The sequence below is a fragment of the Balaenoptera musculus genome, chromosome 8 (genome assembly GCF_009873245.2).
Source record: "Balaenoptera musculus isolate JJ_BM4_2016_0621 chromosome 8, mBalMus1.pri.v3, whole genome shotgun sequence".
In the NCBI taxonomy this organism is placed as follows: domain Eukaryota; kingdom Metazoa; phylum Chordata; class Mammalia; order Artiodactyla; family Balaenopteridae; genus Balaenoptera; species Balaenoptera musculus.
In genome coordinates this window covers 60792303-60814450 of record NC_045792.1, presented here as the reverse complement: position 1 = coordinate 60814450, position 22148 = coordinate 60792303, and the positions used below count along the sequence as shown (strand labels likewise).

Sequence of the window (22148 nt, the reverse complement as noted above, 5' to 3'; positions counted from 1 at the left end):
AAGAATTGAGGACAGTCTCAGAGACCTCTGGGACAACATTAAACGCAACAACATTCCAATTATAGGGGTCCCAGAAGAAGAAGAGGGGAAAAAAAAGGAAGGGTCTGAGAAAATATTTAAAGAGATTATAGTTGAAAACTTCCCTAACATGGGAAAGGAAACAGTCAGTCAAGTCCAGGAAGTGCAGAGTTTCCCATACAGGATAAATCCAAGGAGAAACATGCCAAGACACATATTAATAAAACTATCAAAAATTAAATACAAAGAACAAATATTAAAAGCAGCAAGGGAAAAGCAACAAATAACATACAAGGTAATACCCATAAGGTTAACAGCTGATCTTTCAGCAAAACTCTGCAAGCCAGAAGGGAGTGGCAATATATATTTAAAATGATGAAAGGGAAAAAACTACAACCAAGATTACTCTACCCAGCAAGGATCTCATTCAGATTCGACGGAGAAATTAAAATCTTTACCGACAAGCAAAAGTTAGGAGAATTCAACACCACCAAACCAGCTTTACAACAAATGCTAAAGGAACTTCTCTAGGCAGGACACACAAGAGAAGGAAAAGACCTACAATAATAAACCCAAAACAATTAAGAAAATGGTACTAGGAACACACATATCAATAATTACTTTAAATGTGAATGGATTAAATGCTCCAACCAAAAGACACAGGCTCACTGAATGGTTACAAAAACAAGACCTGTATATATGCTGTCTACAAGAGACCCATTTCAGACCTAGGGACACATACAGACTGAAAGTGAGGGGATGGAAAAAGATATTCCATGCAAATGGAAATCAAAAGAAAGCTGGAGAAGCAATACTCATATCAGACAAAATAGACTTTAAAATAAAGACTATTACAAGAGACAAAGAAGGACACTATATAAAGGTCAAGGGATCAATCCAAGAAGAAGATATAACAATCGTAAATATTTATGCACCCAACATAGGAGCACCTCAATACATAAGGCAAATGCTAACAGCCATAAAAGGGGAAATTGACAGTAACACAGTAATAGTAGGGGACTTTAACACCCCACTTTCACCAATGGACATATCATCCAAAATGAAAATAAATAAGGAAACATAAGCTTTAAATGACACATTAGACAAGATGGACTTAATTGATATTTATAGGGCATTCCATCCGAAAACAACAGAATACACTTTCTTCTCAAGTGCTCATGGAACATTCTCCAGGATAGATCATATCTTGGGTCACAACTCAAGCCTTGGCAAATTTAAGAAAATTGAAATCATATCAAGTATCTTTTCCGACCACAATGCTGTGAGACTAGATATAAATTACAGGGAAAAAACTGTAAAAAATATAAACAGAGGGAGGCTAAACAATACAATACTAAATAACCAAGAGATCACTGAAGAAATCAGAGAGGAAATCAAAAAATACCTAGAAAAAAATGACAATGACAACACCACAGCCCAAAACCTATGGGATGCAGCAAAAGCAGTTCTAAGAGGGAATTTTATAGCAATACAATCCTACCTCAACAAACAAGAAAAATCTCAAATAAACAACCTAACCTTACACATAAGCCAATAGAGAAAGAAGAACAAAAAAAACCCCCAAAGTTAGCAGAAGGAAAGAAATCATAAAGATCAGATCAGAAATAAATGAAAAAGAAATGAAGGAAACAATAGCAAAGATCAATAAAACTAAAAGCTGGTTCTCTGAGAAGATAAACAAAATTGATAAACCATTAGCCAGACTCATCAAGAAAAAAAGGGAGAGGACTCAAATCAACAGAATTAGAAATGAAAAAGGAGAAGTAACAACTGACACTGCAGAAATAGAAAGGAACATGAGAGATTACTACAAGCAATTATATGCCAATAAAATAGACAACCTGGAAGAAATGGACAAATTCTTAGAAAAGCACAACCTTTTGAGAATGAACCAGGAAGAAATAGAAAATATAAACAGACCAATCACAAGCACTGAAATTGAAACTGTGATTTAAAATCTTCCAACAAACAAAACCCCAGGACCAGATGGATTCACAGGTGAATTCTATCAAACATTTACAGAAGAGCTAACACCTATGCTTCTCAAACTCTTCCAAAATATAGCAGAGGGAGGAACACTCCCAAATTCATTCTATGAGGCCACCATCACCCTGATACCAAAACCAGACAAAGATGTCACAAAAAAAGAAAACTACACTGAAAATGATTATCACTGATAATCATAGATGCAAAAATCCTCAACAAAATACTAGCAAACAGAATCCAACAGCACATTAAAAGGATCATATATCAAGATCAAGTGGGGTTTATCCCAGGAATACAAGGATTCTTCAATATACGCTAATCAATGTGGTGCACCATATTAACAAATTGAAGGATAAAAACCATATGATAATCTCAGTAGATGCAGAAAAAGCTTTTGACAAATTCAACACCATTTATGATAAGAACTCTCCAGAAAGTAGGCATAGAGGTAACCTACCTCAACATAATAAAGGCCATATATGACAAACCCACAGCCAACATTGTTCTCCGTGGTGAAAAACTGAAACCATTTCCTCTAAGATCAGGAACAAGACAAGGTTGTCCACTCTCACCACTATTATTCAACATAGTTTTGGAAGTTTTAGCCGCAGCAATCAGAGAATAAAAAGAACCAAAAGGAATCCAAATCAGAAAAAAAAATTAAAACTGTCACTGTTTGCAGATGACATGATACTATACTTAGAGAATCCTAAAGCTGCTACCAGAAAACTACTAGAGCTAATCAATGAATTTGGTTAAGTAGCAGGATACAAAATTAATGCACAGAAATCTCTTGCATTCCTATACAATAATGATGAAAAATCTGAAAGTGAAATTAAGAAAACACTCCCATTTACCATTGCAACAAAAAGAATAAAATATCTAGGAGTAAACCTACCTAAGGAGATAAAAGACCTGTATGCAGCAAACTATAAGACACTGATGAAAGAAATTAAAGATGATACAAACAGATGGAGAAATATACCATGTTCTTGGATTGGAAGAATCAACATTGTGAAAATGACTCTACTACCCAAAGCAATTTACAGATTCAATGCAATCCCTATCAAACTACCACTGGCATTTTTCACAGAACTAGAGCAAAAAATTTCAGTTTGTGTGGAAACACAAAAGGCCCCGAATAGCCAAAGCAATCTTGAGAAAGAAAAACGGAGCTGGAGGAATCAGGCTCCCAGACTTCAGACTATACTACAAAGCTACAGTAATCAAGACAGTATGGTACTTGCACAAAAACAGCAATACAGATCAATGGAACAGGATAGAAAGCCCAGAGATAAACCCATGCACATATGGTCACCTTATCTTTGACAAAGGAGGCAAGAATATACAATGGAGTACATACAGCCTCTTCAATAGGTGGTTAGGGAGTGTTCTAATTTCATAAGAATGAAATTAGAACACTTCCTAATACCATACACAAAAATAAACTCAAAATGGATTAAAGACCTAAATGTAAGGCCAGTCACTATAAAACTCTTAGAGGGTAATACAGGCAGAACACACTATAACGTAAATCACAGTAAGATCCTTTTTGACCCAGCTTCTAGAGAAATGGAAATAAAAACAAAAATAAACAAATGGCACCTAATGAAACTTCAAAGCTTTTGCACAGCAAAGGAAACCATAAACAAGATGAAAAGACAACCCTCAGAATGTGAGATAATATTTGCAAATGAAGCAACTGACAAAGGATTAATCTCCAAAATATACAAGCAGCTCATGCAGCTCAATATCAAAAAAACAAACAACCCAATCCAAAAATGGGCAGAAGACCTAAATAGACATTTCTCCAAAGAAGATATACAGATTGCCAACAGACACATGAAAGAATGCTCAACATCATTAATCATTAGAGAAATGCAAATCAAAACTACAATGAGATATGATCTCACACCGGTCAGAATGGCCATCATCAAAAAATCTACAAACAATAAATGCTGGAGAGGGTGTGGAGAAAAGGGAACCCTCTTGCAGTGTTGGTGGGAATGTAAATTGATACAGCCACCTTGGAGAACAGTATGGAAATTCCTTAAAAAACTAAAAATAGAACTACCATATGCCCCAGCAATCCCACTACTGGGCCTATACCCTGAGAAAACCATAATTCAAAAAGAGACATGTACCACAATGTTCATTGCAGCACTATTTACAATAGCCAAGCAACCTAACTGTCCATCGACAGATGAATGGATAAAGAAGATGTGGCACATTGTATACAATGTAATATTACTCAGCCATAGAAAGAAACAAAATTGAGTTATTTGTAGTGAGGTGGATGGACCTAGAGTCTCTCATACAGAGTGAAGTAAGTCAGAAAGAGAAAAACAAATACCATAGGCTAACACATATATGGAACCTAAAAAAAAAAAAAAAATGGTACTGATGAACCTTGGGGCAGGACAGGAATAAAGACACAGATGTAGAGAATGGACTTGAGGATACAGGGAGGGGGAAGGGTAAGCTGGGATGAAGCAAGAGAGTAGCATTGACATATATACACTACCAAATGTAAAATAGATATCTAGTGGGAAGCAGCTGCATAGCACAGGGAGATCAGTTCGGTGCTTTGTGACCACCTAGAGGGGTGGGATAGGGAGGGTGGGAGGGAGACGCAAGAGGGAGGGGATATGGGGATACATGGATACATGTATCTGATTCACTTTGTTATACAGCAGAAACCAGCACAACATTGTAAAGCAATTATATTCCAATAAAGATTTTTTTTAATTAAAAAATAAAAGTAAAAAAACAAACAAAAAAGGACTTTCTAAAATTATCTAAAAGTCATATAAAAACTATGACAAAAATAGAGGGGCATATCCCCATTTTATAAGCTATGTGCTCTATTTTCCAATTAAAATTGAAAGGGAGAGACAGAATGAGCAAGAAAATTATCTTTCCCAGAATAGTGTTTATCTATGGGGAGAAAGACATGGGAAGAAGGGAGTGGCTATCATGTTTTGTTTTATATCTTTCTGTACTATTCAAAATTTCTTCTATACTTTTGTAGCTTTTTAAACAACAACAAGGGTTATCTGACGGGAAACTTTTGTTTTCAATTTCAATTTTTTAAAACTTATTTTATTGAAGTATGGTTGATATAGAATGTTGTGTTGATTTCTGCTCTATAGCAAAGTGATTCAGTTATTTATATACATATATTCTTTTTCATAATGGTTTTTCACAGGATATTGAATATAGTTCCCTGTGCTATATAGTAGGACCTTGTTGTTTATCCATTCTATATATAATAGTTTTCATCTGCTACTTCCAAACTCCCAATCCATTCCCCCCACCCCCCTCATTTTATTTTTTGTATCTACTGTATTTTTAAGTGAATAAATGTTATGTTATAAGGAGTAAAAAAAAAAAAAAAAAAGAGCAGAGCAGCTGTCAGTTTTGTTTTTTTTTTTAATAAATTTTTATTTATTTATTTATTTGGGCTGTGTTGGGTCTTCGTTTCTGTGCAAGGGCTTTCTCTAGTTGTGGCAAGCGGGGGCCACTCTTCATCGCGGTGCGCGGGCCTCTCACTGTCGTGGCCTCTCCTGTTGCGGAGCACAGGCTCCAGACGCGCAGGCTCAGTAGCTGTGGCACACGGGCCTAGTTGCTCCGCGGCATGTGGGATCTTCCCAGACCAGGGCTCGAACCCGTGTTCCCTGCATTGGCAGGCAGATTCTCAACCACTGCGCCACCAGGGAAGCCCTGTCAGTCTGTTTATTTGGACTAAGAGTTTATGAGAACCTAAAGTGAACTCTAGAATTGACCATTCTAGACAAGTTGAGCCACAGTGAAATGTGGTTAGAGGCATCTAAGCTTAAGGGGTCAGTCTAGGGATGGTAAACTCCAATTTCTAAAATTCTAATTCATTTTGCTTACAGAAGAGATATTCATTGGGTTAATTGGGTTCATACAGAGGAAGATGACCTGAATGAATATTGGATACCAAAGCATGTTAGATAAAGGAATTTTAAAGGAACAAGTGGGTGGTTGGCTATGAAAATTGAATTTGGGCAAATATAGAAACTGACTTCAGTGAGTTGTGGTATAGAAGGATAATGAAAATTATTCTAGGAGTAAAACTAGGGAAAGTGGGTTGAAGATATAGGAAAATTGATTTTGACTTACCATAAGGAAGATCTTTCTAACAGTAAAAAAACTATCTACATATGAAAGGGAATGATCCTAGAACGTAGAGCACTAGCTATACCATTCTTGTTCAGGCAAATGCTGGACAATTAATTACTCAATGGCAATATTATGGAGTGGTTTAATCCTCAGACATATGTTTGGATTAGATGACTGTTGAATTCACTTTTTACTCTGATAGTCTGTGTTTATATGGACTTTGGGGTGATGATATAAAAACTCATTTTCTGGAGCTTTCAGGAGAGAACATCATGAACTAGGAAGTAGTGTGGCCTCTGGTACCTTTTTACAAGCTGAAATGCTTTGGGCCGTGAATGAGACCAGTATTAAATACATTGATTGTTTTGATTAGACTATTCCTGGTTTTGTATGACTGGGACATCCAAACTTGAAATGTCTTTAATGTTAGAATCATGTATTTAATTCATATTAGACATTATCTCTGGATAATCCAGTTTAAATCTCTTAAATTCAAGGGTGATCAAGCTTAAAACATGTCCACGTTAGCTGAATTAACCAAAAACTCCTTCAAAATAGCATTTAGTGCTTTTCATAATCAAGAAATAAACTAACTTTTCATCCTTTCATATCTTCCCTATGTTTAGGGTGGTGTATTCACAGTTTCTGGAACATGTTCCTTACTTTTATGATTCTTCCTGAAATGACCTAACTTGTAACTGTCGACTGAAATCCTGCTCCTCTTTTAAGGTTACTATAGCTCTAAAAGTCAGACCTAGAGGTCACTGTCTCTGAGAAGAGGACTTTCTTCCAGTCAGTTTCCTGAGACTTCCTTTGACGTCCTTGTTTCTCAGGCTATAAATTATGGGGTTCAACATTGGAGTCACCACTGTATAGAACACAGATATCATTTTATCCCATTCTTCTGTGGTCTTGGAATTTGGCCACATGTAGGTAAATATTCCTGATCCATAAAAGAGGACAACAACAATGAGATGGGAGCCACAGGTAGAGAAAGCCTTGAGCCTCCCCTCCCCAGACTGCATCTGGATCACAGTGGAGATGATATTCCAGTAGGAGACAAGGATCAGGGAGACAGGAGCTAAGAGGATGACCACACCCATTGCAAAGATGGCCATTTCTGTGCTGTAAGTATCTGCTGAAGCCAGCTTCAGGAGGGCAGGGGGTTCACAAAAGTAGTGATTGATAATGTTCTGTCCTTGATAGGGAAGTTGGAAAGTAAAGGTGGTATCTACCAGAGACACTAGTGCGCCACTAGCCCAGGACCCTATGACCAACTGGATACACACTTGTTGGGTCATGACGGTGGAGTAGTGCAGGGGCTTGCAGACAGCCACATACCGGTCATAGGACATCACTGCCAGCAGTGCGCATTCTGTGCCCCCAACCAAAAGGAAAACAATGATCTGTGTCATACACCCAAAAAAAGAAATAGTTTTCCTCTTTACCAGGAAGTGGACCAACACTTGAGGGACAATACTAGTAGAGAAACAGAGATCTGTGAAAGAGAGATTTCTAAGAAAAAAGTACATGGGGGTGTGAAGTCGAGAATCCATGAAGATGAGAATAGTGATGAGCAGGTTTCCAAGCACAGTCAACAGATAAATGATAAGAAAAAGAATAAACAGCAGGATCTGGGTCTGCAAGTCCTGTGAAAGGCCAAGGAAGATAAACTCAGCCACAAAAGTGTGGTTTTCTTCTCCCATTGAGATTTATGCTTGTTTACCTGTTTGGCACAAACAAAAAGAACAAACATTGGGTTTATGACATCAAGTCCTGTAGAAGAGGCTCATTTAAAGCTCAATTTAAAAACCCAATTAGATATTTCTAGCTTTTTGCTATCCAGCTTGTTCTAATTGATACTAAGTAGAATATTTTTATTCTTATTAGTTGGTTGTAATTTAAATCCACCTCATTTTCCCCAAATCTCCTCTCCCCAGTGCCTCTTATTTATAGATAGAATATGACGTTGTTAAAGCCTTCTTGGCTACTTCTGATATGAGGATATTAGAGTTCCTGTGGATTTTACTAAATGTCTATACACATATTATTAGGAAATGACCATGTATACTGTTAGGACTACCACCTTGCATAAAACTGCACCACTAACTGTTCAAAATACCACATATTTAATTATAACATATGCTTGAAAAACATGAAACAGTTTTTGGGCATCAATTTAATTTGACCTCTTAAAAAACAACAAAATTTTCTTGGGTTTAAAAACAAAGCTTTGGCATATCAACACTAAGGACCATTCTGTTTGGATTAAAGAATAAAATATTAAAAGTAAAACAATACAAAAAAGGAAAAATAGGTTAAAGTTGTTGTGACATATGGATAGGATTAGAATTGAAAATCACAAAAGCCTTCTAAGAAACCATGAAGGAAAACATGTGTAGAGTTTACAACATAAACTGAAAGATTTCTGTGAGACAATAATATCATGAATAAAATTAAAAGATAAACTACAAACTGAGGAAAATATTTTAGGGAGACATCAGACAAAAGTTAAAATACTTTATTACATTATGATTCCATATAAAACACTATGAAAATTGTTGAGTCCAACAAATAATGGGCCAAGGACATGAAAAGACTATTTACAAAGAAGAAATGCAAATAGCTACTAAATATAAGAAAAATATTCAATATTATTATGACTAAATACAATTACAACAATGAGAGATACAGTTTTTACCTGCGAGATTAGCTAAGATTTTAATAGCAACATCACAAAAAAAAAATAATAACTAGTATTTTATTGAGCATTTAATACGTCAGGCATTACTATAAGGGTTTTATATTATTATATTGTCCTGATAACATTATGAGGTAGACACTATTTATCTTATTTTGCAGATAAGAAAACTGAGGCAAAGAGAGGTTAAATCACGCAATTAATAAATGGCAGAATTAATTAGCTGTATAATGTATAATGATGGTGCAGAGAAAAAGACATTTTTGTACAATGCAAGTGAGTAGGAAAGTTAGTACAATATTTCTGAGAAACAATTTTGTCAAATATATTAAATGACTCAAATATTCATATGCTTTGACCCAGTTCTCAATAGTACGGGTAAGGGAGAAATTCCTTTTTTTACTAGTCCTTTCTCCCCATGAGGAGTAAAAATCTGATTTATAACATTTGAGGATGTTGATTGGTCCATGATTACTACTGGGTAGGATTACTGTGCTTGAAAAGGTCATGCACATTTCTACTTCTCTTCTTCCTGGGACTGGACTGTTAAGTTGAACAAGGTCCCCCTTAAGAACTTTACTTGCTCTATTCTCTCATTTTTGAATAGTTCCTAGGTGTATTCATCATCACTTTGTTCTTGTGTATCATGTTGCCAGCCAGAAGGTAATATGATGATACAATATGGATTTAAGCCATAAGGGAGCCTTAAATGACTGTAGACTAGACCACATAGCCCAATCCATGCTTATCAGAGCTCTGAACTTCAGTGACATTAGGGACTAGCTTGGTTAATAAAAAGTAGTGTCTTATTTTTCATTACTTCACGTTTCTTTTGTATAACTCTAAGGAGAGGAATGACTAAGAATAGAGTAGTATTAGGAGTTCCTGAATCCCCGAGGCCTAATATCATCTACTACTCACAAACATTATCCCAATTTCTAAATCCAATTCTAGGAGTACATTCTAAATAAATACTCTAAATTGCAGAAAATATTCACAAGAAAAGACGTTTATCACATCCTAGTCATGAAATAATGGTTAAAAACGGACATTCAGACCAATGAAACATAATAGAGAGCCCAGAAATAAACCCATACATATATGGTCAACAAGGTGCCAAGAATACATTATGGGGAAAGGATAGTTTCTTCAATAAATGGTGTCAGGAAAACTGGATATCCACATACAAAAGAATGAAATTGGACCCTTATCTCGCACCATATACAAAAATTAACTCAAAATAAATTAAAACAACTCCTAGAAGAAAATATAGGGAAAAAACTTCTGGACATTAGTCTTGGTAATGATTCCTTGGGTATGACAGTAAAAGCACAAGCAACATAAGCAAAAATAGACAAGCGAAACTACATCAAACTAAAAAGCCTCTGCATTCCAAAGGAAACAATTAACAAAATGAAAAGGTAACCTATGGAATGGGAGAAAATATTTGCAAACCATATATCAGATAAAAGGTTAATATTTGAGTCACTCCCTCTTGCAAGAGCACTGGAATCACAACTAACTGCTGGGCAATCACTGACAGGAAGATACTAGGACTCACCAAGGAAGATACCCCACATCCAAAGACAAAGGAGAAGCTGCAATGAGATGGTAGGAGGGGTGCAATCACAAGATCAAGTCCTATAACCACTGGGTGGGTGACTCACACACTGGAGAACAATTGTACCACAGAAGTCCACCCACTGGAGTGAGGGTTCTGAGCCCCACACCAGGCTTCCCAACCTGGGGGTCTGGCAATGGGAGGAGGAATTCCCAGAGAATCAGACTTTGAAGGCTTGTGGGATTTGATTGCAGGACTTCGACAGGACTGGGGGAAACAGAGACTCCACTCTTGGAGAGCACACACAAAGTAGTGTGTTCATCAAGACCCAGGGAGAAGGAGCAGTTACCCCATAGGAGCCTGAGCCAGACCTGCCTGCTGGTGTTGGAGGGTCTCCTGCAGATGAAGGGGGTGGCTGTGTCTCACTGAGGGGATGAGGACACTGGCAGCAGAAGTTCTGGGAAGTGCTCCTTGGCATGAGCCCTCCCGGAGTCTGCCATTAGCCCCACCAAAGAGCCTGTAGCCTCCAGTGCTGGGTTGCCTCAGGCCAAACAACCAACAGGGAGGGAACTCAGCCCTACCCATCAGCAGACAAGTGGATTAAAGTTTTACTGAGCTCTGCCCACCAGAGCAACACCCCGCTCTACTCACCATCAGTCCCTCCCATCAGGAAGCTTGCACAGGCCTCTTAGATAGCCTCATCCACCAGAAAGCAGACCGCAGAAGCTGGAAGAACTACAATCCCACAGGCTATGGAATGAAAACCACATTCACAGAAAGATAGACAGAATGAAAAGGCAGAGGACTATGTACCAGATGAAGGAACAAGATAAAACCCCAGAAAAACAATTAAGTGAAGTGGAGATAGGCAACCTTCCAGAAAAAGAATTCAGAATAATGATAGTGAGGATGATCCAGGACCTTGGAAAAAGAATGGAGGCAATGATCGAGAAGATGCAAGAAATGTTTAACAAACACCTAGAATAATTAAAGAACAAACAAACAGAGATGAACAATACAATAACTGAAATGAAAAATACACTAGAAGGAATCAATAACAGAATAACTGAAGCAGAAGAACAGATAAGTGATCTGGAAGACAGAATGATGGAATTCACTGCTGCAGAACAGACTAAAGAAAAAAGAATGAAAAGAAATGAAGACAGCCTAAGAGACCTCTGGGACAACATTAAACGCAACAACATTCACATTATAAGGGTCCCAGAAGGAGAAGAGAGAGAGAAAGGACCCGGGAAAATATTTGAAGAGATTATAGTCAAAAACTTCCCTAACATGGGAAAGAAAATAGCCACCCAAGTCCAGGAAGCGCAGAGAGTCCCAGGCAGGACAAACCCAAGGAGAAACACACCGAGACACATAGTAATCAAATTGACAAAAATTAAAGACAAAGAAAAATTATTAAAAGCAAAGGAAAAATGAAAAATAACATACAAGGGAATTCCCATAAGGTTAACAGCCAATTTCTCAGCAGAAACTCTACAAGCCAGAAGGTAGTGGCATGATATATTTAAAGTGTTGAAAGGGAAGAACCTACAACCAAGATTACTCTACCCAGCAAGGATCTCATTCAGCTTCGACAGAGAAATCAAAAGCTTTACAGACAAGCAAAAGCTAAGAGAATTCAGCACCACCAAATCAGCTCTACAAAAAATGTTAAAGGAACTTCTCTAAGTGGGAAATACAAGAGAAGAAAAGGAGCTACAAAAACAAACTCAAAACAATTAAGAAAATGGTAATAGGAACATACATATGGAAAATTACTTTAAATGTGAGTGGAGTAAATGCTCCAACCAAAAGACACAGGCTCACAGAATGGATACAAAAACAAGACCCGTATATATGCTGTCTACAATAGACCCACTTCAGACCTAAGACACATACAGACTGAAAGTGAGGGGATGGAAAAAGATATTCCATGCAAATGGAAATCAAAAGAAAGCTGGAGTAGCAATACTCATATCAGATAAAATGACTTTAAAATAAAGAATGTTACAAGAGACAGGGAAGGAAACTACATAATGATCAAGGGATCAATCCAAGAAGAAGATGTAACAATTATAAATATATATGCACCCAACATAGGAGCACCTCAATACATAAGGCAAATGTTAACAGCTATAAAAGAGGAAATCGACAGTAACACAATAAGAGTGGGGGACTTTAACACCTCACTTACACCAATGGACAGATCATCCAGACAGAAAATTACTAAGGAAACACAAGCTTTAAATGACACAATCGACCAGCTAGATTTAATTGATATTCATAGGACATTCCATCCAAAAACATCAGATTACACTTTCTTCTCAAGTGTACACGGAACATTCTCCAGGATAGATCACATCTTGAGTCACAAATCAAGCCTCGGTAAATTTAAGAAAACTGAAATCATATCAAGCATCTTTTCTGACCACAACACTATGAGATTAGAAATCAATTACAGGGGAAAAAAACATAAAAAACACAAAACACATGGAGGCTAAACAATACGTTACTAAATAACCAAGAGATCACTGAAGAAATCAAAGAGGAAATCAATAAATATCTAGAGACAAATGACAATTGAAACAAGACGATCCAAAACCTATGGGATGCAGCAAAAGCAGTTCTAAGAGGGAAGTTTATAGGAATAAAATCCTACCTCAAGAAACAAGAAAAATCTCAAATAAACAATCTAACCTTACACCTAAAGGAACTAGAGAAAAAAGAACAAACAAAACCCAAAATTAGTAGAAGGAAAGAAATCATAAAGATCAGAGCAGAAATAAATGAAATAGAAACGAAGAAAACAATAACAAAGATCAATAAAACTAAAAGCTGGTTCTTTGAGAAGATAAACAAAATTGATAAACCTTTAGCCAGACTCATCAAGAAAAAGAGGGAGAGGACTTAAATCAATAAAATTAGAAATGAAAAAGGAGAAGTTACAACGGATACCGCAGAAATACAAAGCATCATAAAAGACTACCACAAGCAACTCTGCCAATAAAATGGACAACATGGAAGAAATGGACAAATTCTTAGAAAGATATAACCTTCAAAGACTGAACCAGGAAGATATAGAAAGTATGAACAGAACAATCACAAGCACTGAGATTGAAACTATGATTAAAAATCTTCCAACAAACAAAAGTCCAGAACCAGATGGCTTCATAGGTGAATTCTATCAAACATTTAGAGAAGAGCTAACACCAATCCTTCTCAAACTCTTCCAAAAAATTGCAGAGGAAGGAACACTCCCAAACTCATTCTCTGAGGCCACCATCACCCTGATACCAAAACCAGACAAAGATACTACAAAAAAAGGAAATTACAGACCAATATCACTGATGAATATAGATGCAAAAATCCTCAACAAAATACTAGCAAACAGAATCCAATAACACATTAAAAGTATCATACACCATTATCAAGTGAGATTTATTCCAGGGATGCAAGGATTCTTCAATATACACAAATCAATCAATGTGATACCCCATATTAACAAACTGAAGAATAAAAACCATATGATCATCTCAATAGATGCAGAAAAAGCTTTTGACAAATTCAACACCATTTATGATAAAAACTTTCCAGAAAGTGGGCATAGAGGGAACCTACCTCAACATAATAAAGGCCATATATGACAAACCCACAGCAAACATCATTTTCAATGGCGAAAAACAGAAAGCATTTCCTGTAAGATCAGGAAGAAGACAAGGATGTCCACTGTCACCACTATTATTCAACATAGTTTTGGAAGTCCTAGCCACAGCAATCAGAGAAGAAAAAGAAATAAAAGGAATACAAGTTGAAGAAGAAGATGTAAAACTGTCACTGGTTGCACATGACATGATACTATACATAGAGAATCCTAAAGATGCCACCAGAAAACTACTAGAGCTAATCAATGAATTCGGTAAAGTTGCAGGATACAAAATTAATCATAGAAATCTCTTGCATTCCTATACACTAACAACGAAAGATCAGAAAGAGAAATTAAGGAAACAATCCCATTCACGATTGCAAGAAAAAGAATAAAATACCTAGGAATAAACCTACCTAAGCAGGTAAAAGACCTGTACTCAGAAAACTATAAGACACTCATGAAAGAAATCAAAGACGACACAAACAGATGGAGAGATATACCATGTTCTTGGATTGGAAGAATCAATATTGTGAAAATGATTATACTACACAAAGCAATCTACAGATTCAATGCAATCCCTATCAAATTACCAATGGCATTTTTTAGAGAAGTAGAACAAAAAATCTTAAAATTTGTGTGGAGACATGAAAGACCCTGAATAGCCAAAGCAATTTTGAAGGAAAAAAAGGTAGATGGAGGAATCAGACTCCCTGACTTCAGACTATACTACAAAGCTACAGTCATCAAGACAATATGGTACTGGCACAAAAACAGAAATATAGATCAATGGAATAGGATAGAAAGTCCAGAGATAAACCCACGCACCTATGGTCAACTAATCTATGACAAAGGAGGCAAGGATACACAATGGAGAAAAGACAGTCTCTTCAATAAGTGGTGCTGCGAAAACTGGACAGCTACATGTAAAAGAATGAAATTAGAACACTCCCTAACACCACACAGAAAAATAAACTCAAAATGGATTAAAGACCTAAATGTAAGACTGGACACTATAAAACTCTTAGAGGAAAACATAGAAAGAACACTCTTTGACATAAATCACAGCAAGATCTTTTTTGTCCTAGATCACTATGTCCTAGAGTAATGGAAAGAAAAAGAAAAAGAAACAAATGGGACCTAGTGAAACTTAAAAGCTTTTGCATAGCAAAGGTAACTATAAACAAGATGAGAAAACAACCCTCAGAATGGGAGAAAATATTTGGAAACGAATCAACTGACAAAGGATTAATCTCCAAAATATATAAACAGCTCATGCAGCTCAGTATTAAAAAGACAAACAACCCAATCCAAAAATGGGCAGAAGACCTAAATAGACATTTCTCCAAAGAAGACATATAGATGGCCAAGAAGCACATGAAAAGCTGCTCAACATCCCTAATTATCAGAGAAATGCAAATCAAAACTACAATGAGGTATCACCTCACACCGGTCAAAATGGGCATCATCAGAAAATCTACAAACAACAAATGCTGGAGAGGGTGTGGAGAAAAGGGAACCCTCTTGCACTGTTGGTGGGAAAGTAAATTGATACAGCCACTATGGAGAACAGTATAGAGATTCCTTAAAAAACTAAAAATAGAGCCACCATATGCACCAGCAATCCCACTACTGGGCATATACCCAGAGAAAACCATAATTCAAAAAGACACATGCACCCCAATGTTCATTGCAGCACTATTTACAATAGCCAGGTCACGGAAGCAACCTAAATGCCCATCAACAGATGAATGGATAAAGAAGATGTGGTACATGTATACAATGGAATATTACTCAGCCATAAAAAGGAACAAAATTGGGTCATTTGTGGAGATGTGGATGGACCTAGAGACTGTCATAGAGAGTGAAGTAAGTCAGAAAGAGAAAAACAAATATCGCATATTAACGGATATATGTGGAATCTAGAAAAATGGTACAGATGAACTGGTTTGGAGGGCAGAAATAGAGACACAGATGTAGAGAACAAACATATGGACACCAAGTGGCAGGGGAAAAGTGGCAGGGGGTGGGGGTGGGGGTGGGATGAATTGGGAGATTGGGATTGACATGTATACACCAATATGTATAAAATAGATAACTAATAGATAACTAAGAACCTGCTATATCAAAAAAAAATAACATTCAAATATAAAAAAAGACAAAGAAGAAATTACAAAATGTAAATGGTATTTACAAACTGTAAATGGTACTGTACCATTTACAGTAAATGGTATTACCCCGCCATTTTGCATGTCCTTACATTGCATTTCCACATATTTATATACATACATGCTGTATCTTGAAGATAAAGCTTGGATCCTACTTAAAAAAAAATAGACTATATATATGTATAACAGAGTCACTTTGCTGTACAGAAGAAATTAACACAACACTGAAAATCAACTATACTTCAATAAAATTTTTAAAAAAGGTTAATATTTGAAATATATAAGGAACTCATACAAGTCAATGTTGAAAAAGCAAATAACACAATTAAAGTATGGAGAAAGGAACTGAATAGAAATTTCTCCAAGAAGACATACAAATGTCCAACAGGTACATGAGTAAGTGCTCACCATCACTAATCATGATTGAAATGTAAATCAAAACCACAGTGATTACCTCATCCCTGTTAGGATGGCTATTATTAAAAAAGCACCGAGAAGACAACAAGTGTTGGTAACAATGTAGAGAAAAGGGAACAGCTGTATACTGTTGGTGGGAATGTAAATTGGTGCAGCCACTATGGAAAACAGTATGGAGGTTCCTCAGAAAACTAAAAATAGAACTACCCTATGATCCAGCCATTCCACTCCTGGGTATATATCTGAAGAAAATGAAAACACTAATTTGAAAAGATAAATGTTCATAGCAGGATTATTTACAGTATATGGAAGCAACCTAAATATCCATCAACAGACGAATAAATAAAGAAGATGTAGTATATACACACAAAGGAATATTACTCAGCCATAAAAGGTAATAAAATTCTGCCATTTGCAACACCATGGATGGACCTAGAAGTTATTATGCTTAGTGAAATGTCAGACAGAGAAAGACAAATACTGTATGTTTTCACTTATATGTGGAATCTAAGAAATAAAACGAATGAATGAATATAACAAAACAGAAATAGACTCACAGATATAGAGAACAAACTAGTGGTTACTGAAGGGGAGAGGGAAAGAGGGAGGGGCAAGAGAGAGGTAGGAGGTTAAGAGGAACCAACTACTCTGTGTGAAGTAAATAAGCTACAAGGATATATTTTACAGCACAGAGAATATAGCCAACATTTTATAGTAAATTTAATTGGAGTATAATCTATAAAAACATTGAATCACTATGTTGTACACCTGAAACTAATATAATATTGTAAATCAACCGTACTTCAATACAAAATGGATAAAGAAAATGTTGGATATACATATAATGGAACATTATTCACCCTTAAAAAGAAGGAAATCCTGCTATTTGTGACAACGTGGATGAACTTAGAAGACATTATGCTAAGTTAAATAAGCCAGACACAGAAGTACAAATACTACGTAATATCACTTATATGAGGAATCTAAAATAGTCAAACTCATAGAAGCAAAGAGTGGTATGGTAGTTGCCAGGGGCCACGTGGGGAGGAGGAAATGGGAAGGTATTAGTCAAATGATACTAAGTTTCAGTTATACAAGGTGAGTAGGTCCTAGAGATGTACTGTACAGCATAGTTCCTACAGTTATTCAAAGAACAATTTCCTCTCCCACAATTGTTTCTGAAATTCCACAGGGAATAACTTACCTATTCTCAGCACTGTCAGCTTCAAAGTAAAGTCTGTCATTTTCTTTTTTCCCTTCTCTTGTTGCCTAGGTGTTATCTGAGCACCATTTCTTCTGTACCCTACAAATAATGGTTATCAATATCAATAATAATAATGATGACAATAATCTTCCTTTGGTACTTACCAAAAGTGGTTTTCTAGTGCCTTAGGGACCAATGCTAATATATATATTCAAAATGTACAGAAAAGACTAAACAAAAAATGTCCAAAATGTTGAGAGTGGTTTACTCTGGGTATGGAATTATAGGTGGCTTATTTTTCTTCTTTTCTAATGTTTTGGTACCTTAAAGTTGTTCTTTAAAAGGCCATATATAAATTTACAATATAGGAAAAATATAAAAATAGGAAAATCTCAACAATATTTAACTGAGGATGCTTTAAACTAAAGTCACTTTATTGCTTCTACTTTTAGCCTTGATAAAGTAAGTGGTATAGGACTAGCCATCTTGCTAGAAGCAAATATAAAACCAGGGACTTCCCTGGTGGTCCAGTGGTTAAGACTTCGCCTTCCCACACAGGGGTTGCGGGTTCGATCCCTGGGCAGGGAGCTAAGATCCCACATGCCTCGTGGCCAAAATACCAAAACATAAAAAAAAAAAGAAGCAATATTGTAACAAATTCAATAAAGACTTTAAAAATGGTCCACATCAAAAAAAATCTTAAAAAACAAACAAAAAAAACCCCCAATATAAAACAAAGTATAGAACAGTCACTTTCAGACATTGGACAACAGCCAGCTCAGAATGTAATCCTGTATAAGAAGATTAGCAAAGGTGAAAATAGATTGAAACCACCCACTCTATATTGGAGAGTGGGGCAAACAGATATGAACTATGTAGGCATGTACATTTACAAAATCTCTCTGGAAGGTAATCTGAAAATATTACAAAATTCCAAAATAAGCTTTTTTTTTTTTTCTGAACAATGCTAATTTTAGGACTTTATATTTTGGAAAGCATTATAGATATGCAAAATTTTTGTTTCAAAGGATATTCACATATAGAAATGTTTCCAGAAAAAAACACCTGAAGTCTAACAATAGGTGATATGTTAAATAAATTTTAGATTTCCTACTTAACATAATCTATACAGTACAGAGAAACAGGTAAAAGTGAAGATGTCTGAGTCACACAGACATGGGTTGGATCCTCTTCCCCTCGTTTCTTAGATCTGTATCCTTGGACAATTTATTTAGCTCTTGCTTGTATGTGACAGTTTCCTAATGTAGAATGAACATAACACCACAACTTCACTGTACAAATGTAAAGATTTAATTAAGAGCTTAATGGAAAATAGTTTGCTCAATGTCTGGCAGCTACATTAAAAAAACGCCTGCTATGGTTATGATGATGACGATAATGATGATGATAATGCACCAACCATAAGCCATTAAAAGGTAAGTAGATCGATATTTTCCACAGAAAGATGTCTGACACACAATTGAGTTAAAAAAGTGGGTTACAAAATAACATATATGGGTGTGTGTGTGTGTGTGTGTGTGTATGTGTCTCTCTCTCTCTCAGTGATTCCTTTAAATAACATCCTTACCACATCGATAAACTTTTAACACACAACAAAACTAAGAATCCAGGTAGAACTGTAAAGTATAGGTAAAGAATGGTTATCTCTCTATCTGTCAAAGGTAGGATTTGTATATTTAATGTACATGTGTGTGTATATGTGGGTTGGGGAAGAATGCGGTTTAATCTCCAGGCAGGAAAGGAGATACATGAGTGAAAAAGGAGCCAAATAAGATGAACTGTAGTATAATTTGTATTCCAAGGAAGGTCAGGGATAATTATTCTTTCACACTCTAAATTTTCATATAACTTTGTCAACTTGACTAATTAATTCTCTTTAATACAGAGAGAAAATGAGGAAGAGAAATGGGTAGGAAAAATAAAATAATGGGAACAAAAGTTAGAAGCAAGCAGGGAGGGGAAGCTGAACATAGAGAACAGGAATCCAGAGATGTGGAGAAAAGCAGCAGGAGGAAGGGACTACAGGAAGAGATCTATAAGTCTGGCTGTTTCCCCAAACTAAAAGGACAGGCAATGAATCTTTTATACCTCTGAGGCCCTAATAACATTGTAACCAGTATGGCTTTTCCAGATATCTTCTCTTAATGACTTTGTCTCACGTGCACACAACTGCATACATGGGAATTATTCCTTGTCATACACACACAACAATGCTACATATACCTACTCAATCAGCTTCACAAGCAATATCTCACACAAACACACAGACATCTACACATCATGGATATACTCACATGAGTATTTTATATTCTTACGTACTCACTCTCATGGCCACCAAATCTGTACCATAACAAAAAGAGTCACAGAGGAGGTACTGAGCCAACTGGATACTGACCAAGGCTGGGTCATATGGGAAGCCACCATGCCTGACTTGTATGGGAAGAAGATTGGAGTATGGGGTATACAAGTGATGGCACCAGCAGTGGAGGTTAGTATCCTCCTCTGGACTAGAAGGACAGCACTGAATGTAGCTGGACCCACTCTTCTCCATCTGCTCTAACTCATCAAGGGGATTGGAGGCAGCAGTGCCAGCATTCCTGGAACAGTTTACCATACAGTCTGGGTTCCTTCACATCCCCTAGACGCAAAGCATGTTCACAGGCAAGAAGCTCTTGAAGGCATTCCTCAAAGCAAGATTCCTAGTATCCTTCCAGCTCTCTGCCTGTTCAAGGGGAGATGGTGGAGCAAAGGCAAGCTGGGGGAAACAGTGAAGACCAAAGGGCTGACAGCAGAGGGTAGGGGAGAATCAGGCAGAGCTGCTTTTCAATAGCAAGAGGAAAATAATGTGACCTCTCTGGAAACAGCCTCATTGATGAAGGAGAAAAGTCTGGAAGAGGATTTGGGGGCTGGGATTCTGGAGAAGAGTGGAAATAGAATTGTCTCTGGGAGTCTAGAAAGGAAAAAGTTAATGGATAAGGGCGTGAATGACAAAGTTCATCTTTCCCAACACGATGCTCACCTCTCAACCCTCAATCAGTGTTGCAAAATCCTATAGACAGAGGTCCATCACAAACTTTCTCACTCTCACCAGAGGGCAGAGATAAAGCTGAGGAGTCACTGGTGAAGGAACTGAGGATCAAGTGCCAGAGGGAGTGATTTCTATAGCCTGCATATCTACTCTAAAGGACATCACCAATTGTGGATAGGCTTCTAAGCACTGTCTCCCAAGGTCTACACTAGATTCATTCTATGAGTTCGACTCCATCCCAAGCCTTTCTGCCCTAATTAATTCAAAGTACAAACTCCAATTCTCTTAGGTCCCAGTTCTGAACAGAGGATTTTCCTTCCAGGGAATATTTAAAGGTGAGGTCCTGAGACTCATGTAAACAGGGCATTCCCTGGAGCTTCAAGATCCCTCAACTTATCTTTCCATCCTCTGAGACACCTTAGGGCACTTTGTTGTATTTGAAATCACAGACTAAAGCCTTCAAATCATAATCACCTCTCTTAAACTTTATACCACTGTCATTCAAATGATGTCAGCAGATATAGTCTCAGAGGTTCATAAGTCATCAAAACTTGTGTTTTCATTTATATGATAATTAAATAGAAATGAAAATGAACAGATATTGTATTATGCAGATGCCAACTTTCTCACTGAGTTATGCAACTTGGCTGAAGGGCTTGCATTTCGTTTCAATTTATGGTTGTCTTAGTGCCATGTGATCACCTTAAGTGGTGGAGTTTAATTTGGTTAGTGCTGTCCTAATAACAACATGACAACAGGGTGTGCTGTTATATTAAAGTTGTATACTTTTTACTGAACATAAAGTCAAAGCTTTTCTTTTGTGGAGATAATTTACAGTCAAAAGACAGTTTTGTAGAATGAAACTTTAGTTTTGTTTCACTGATGGTTAAGATTTATATTCAGGAGCTCCAGTTGAAGCTGGGGACAGGATTGTCAAAAAGATTATGGCACACCACCCAGAGTTATCCCTTGGTTTCCTAGCTCTTTCAAAGTAGGTTATTTTGTCCAAGAAAAACCATCAGTTCGGCAAGGTACTTTTGCTCTTTTTCTTTTATCTTAGTGACTGTTTTTGTTTTTGTTTTTTTCAGGGAAGAGACAACAGGAAGAGTTGTACATCCAAAGAACTAAAAAAAAAAATCTACACCATCATGAGATGGGGGAGGTGTCGCAAGAAGGAAATATGACTCAAATGTTTTTGTCGATAATAAAGAGAAATTAAATTGCATAACTT

At 36.6% G+C, this 22148-nt stretch overlaps 1 protein-coding gene across 1 annotated transcript; it reads right to left on the bottom strand.

Annotated features, from left to right (window-relative positions):
- Nucleotides 1–6932: 6932 nt before the first annotated feature.
- On the bottom strand, nt 6933–7919 carry LOC118900129 (olfactory receptor 2D3). The gene has a single exon (XM_036862382.1). It carries the CDS (start codon nt 7875–7877, stop codon nt 6933–6935), a length of 945 nt encoding a protein of 314 aa, XP_036718277.1. The 5' UTR covers nt 7878–7919.
- Nucleotides 7920–22148: the final 14229 nt, after the last annotated feature.